Genomic DNA, 1,877 nt, shown 5'->3' on the forward strand with positions numbered 1-1,877 from the left:
TAATTCTTGGGGGTGGGGGTAAGGGTGACTTCCTACAGGGGTGGGTCCAATATTTTTCTTTTTGAAGAAACAATTATCTGAATTTCAGTAATGCTTTTAGTATCACATTGTTTTCCTTCTATTACATTCCAATCAAATTAAGGTTAGTGTGTTTTTTGTGGAAATATGTAAAATGGTTATCCCAAGGTGGCTGGACCAGAAGTTTTATATATATATATATACACATATACATGTATCATTTGATACTAGTCTCTACGTCGCTCTCTTGTGGGGTGGTCTAATTTTCAAGGTCTAGACTCCAGTGTGGTCCTGGCAGAAACAGGGTAGAGGCCTCCACCCACTTTGGCTCAACTTCAGACCAGCTTTGGGGGGAAAACGCTGTGCTCCAGGCCTGCTCACCATATTCCTCTCCAGTGCCGAAATCTGCACACCTGTTCCTCGGGGACTTGAAAAGCTGGGCTAGGTGTGGTGCAGAACTTTCTTAGCCTCTGAGTGTTCTTCTGGGAATGAGAAAAGGGTATCCCTCTGGGTTTGTTCCTACCAGCCCTTAGGCTGGATGTCCTGGTGTGGGCACGGCTTGAGTTCCAGAAAGTGGGGCTGGTGTGGTCCAGGGCATTCCTGGGTACCGTGGTGAAATACCATCCTCAGACCACCTCCGCTTCTTTTTTACTTTTTTATTTATTTTTGAGAGGAAGAGATAGAATCCGAAGGAGGCTCTAGGCCCCAACCTATTAACACAGAGCCTGATGTGGGGCTCAAACCCATGGCCCGAGAGATCATGACCCGAGCCGAAGTCAGACGCTTAACCTCCCAGGCACCCCAGACCACCTGCTCCTGACAGTGACTTTCACACTGCTCTGAGGTGCCTCTGGGGCTCCCAGGAAGTGCCTGAGGGGTCACTGCAAGCAAGGGGAAATAGGGAGACACAGGGACTGGTCTCCTTTCCCATCTCTCCCAGCAACTGTTTTCATCTGCTTTTACCTGCTGAAGTTCATGTGAGATTTCTTTGGGAGAATGGATTCTACTTCATTATAAAAGACTGAAAACCACTATTTCTAGTTTACCTCACACACGGACACACGATCTACTTCAGGTCACCACTGACTGTACTGCCCAATGCGAGAGGCCAGCAGGGCCATGTCTCTCTGGGGGCGGGGGCAGCTCCTGCTGCTACGGGGGCAGCTCCTGCCCTTGGCATCTCGGCTTCCCTTTGCCCGACAACACGGTTTCAATATCACGTAACCCAAAAGGTAGGCACATGGACAGTCCAAGTTTCCTCTCCTGTGTACGGGCATTGACAGTGACCAACCTCTCAAGGAACGTTCTCTCCTCTGAATAAGGTTAAACATTTCCCTAACGCCTCCCTGGTTTCATCCGCAGCCCGACACCAAGGTTAAGACATTGACCCACCTGACAGGAAGTCATGGGAGCAGTTGAGAACCGTAGTTCCTGGTTGGATCCAAGAAAGGGGAATGTCTTCCGGCTTGGGCGAGCCTACGATCGCAATATCAGCCTCGTGAAGCTGGAAAGAAATGGAAAAAACAGCGCTCGTGTGAATCGGTGGCAGGGACACAGGACTGGAGATTGTGTCTACGGACCTCGGTGCCACCGGTCACTAACGCGCATCCAGAGTCGGCGCCGCGCCAATATCAGGGACAGACCCGCTTCACGAATGTACGAATGCAGCACAAATCAGCACAGGGCGGGACTACCACATCCTAGAGAGAAAAGGGGGTCGAGGTTCTTCAGGGCCGTCAGTTCGGCGTGAACGCCGCGCGCAGTGTCACCGTCCATGCTTCCTCACTGACTGCTGCACCGGGAGAAAGGATGGGGCGGAGAAAATCACCCCGATGCAAGCGGAGACTGAGAGGTGCGGG

The 1,877-nt window shown here is 51.3% G+C and overlaps 1 protein-coding gene across 2 annotated transcripts in view; it reads right to left on the reverse strand.

The window, feature by feature from the left end:
• The window catches only part of MTHFD1L (methylenetetrahydrofolate dehydrogenase (NADP+ dependent) 1 like), a 173,663-nt gene that overhangs the window by 153,446 nt on the left and 18,340 nt on the right, over positions 1-1,877 (reverse strand). For both annotated transcript variants that reach the window (XM_077776038.1, XM_077776037.1), the window contains exon 7: positions 1,411-1,522. In XM_077776038.1, the coding sequence (XP_077632164.1) occupies positions 1,411-1,522 (112 nt within the window). The remainder of the gene's footprint in view (positions 1-1,410; positions 1,523-1,877) is intronic.

The sequence above is a fragment of the Crocuta crocuta genome, unplaced genomic scaffold, assembly GCF_008692635.1.
Source record: "Crocuta crocuta isolate KB4526 unplaced genomic scaffold, BGI_CrCroc_1.0 scaffold25, whole genome shotgun sequence".
Taxonomy (NCBI): domain Eukaryota; kingdom Metazoa; phylum Chordata; class Mammalia; order Carnivora; family Hyaenidae; genus Crocuta; species Crocuta crocuta.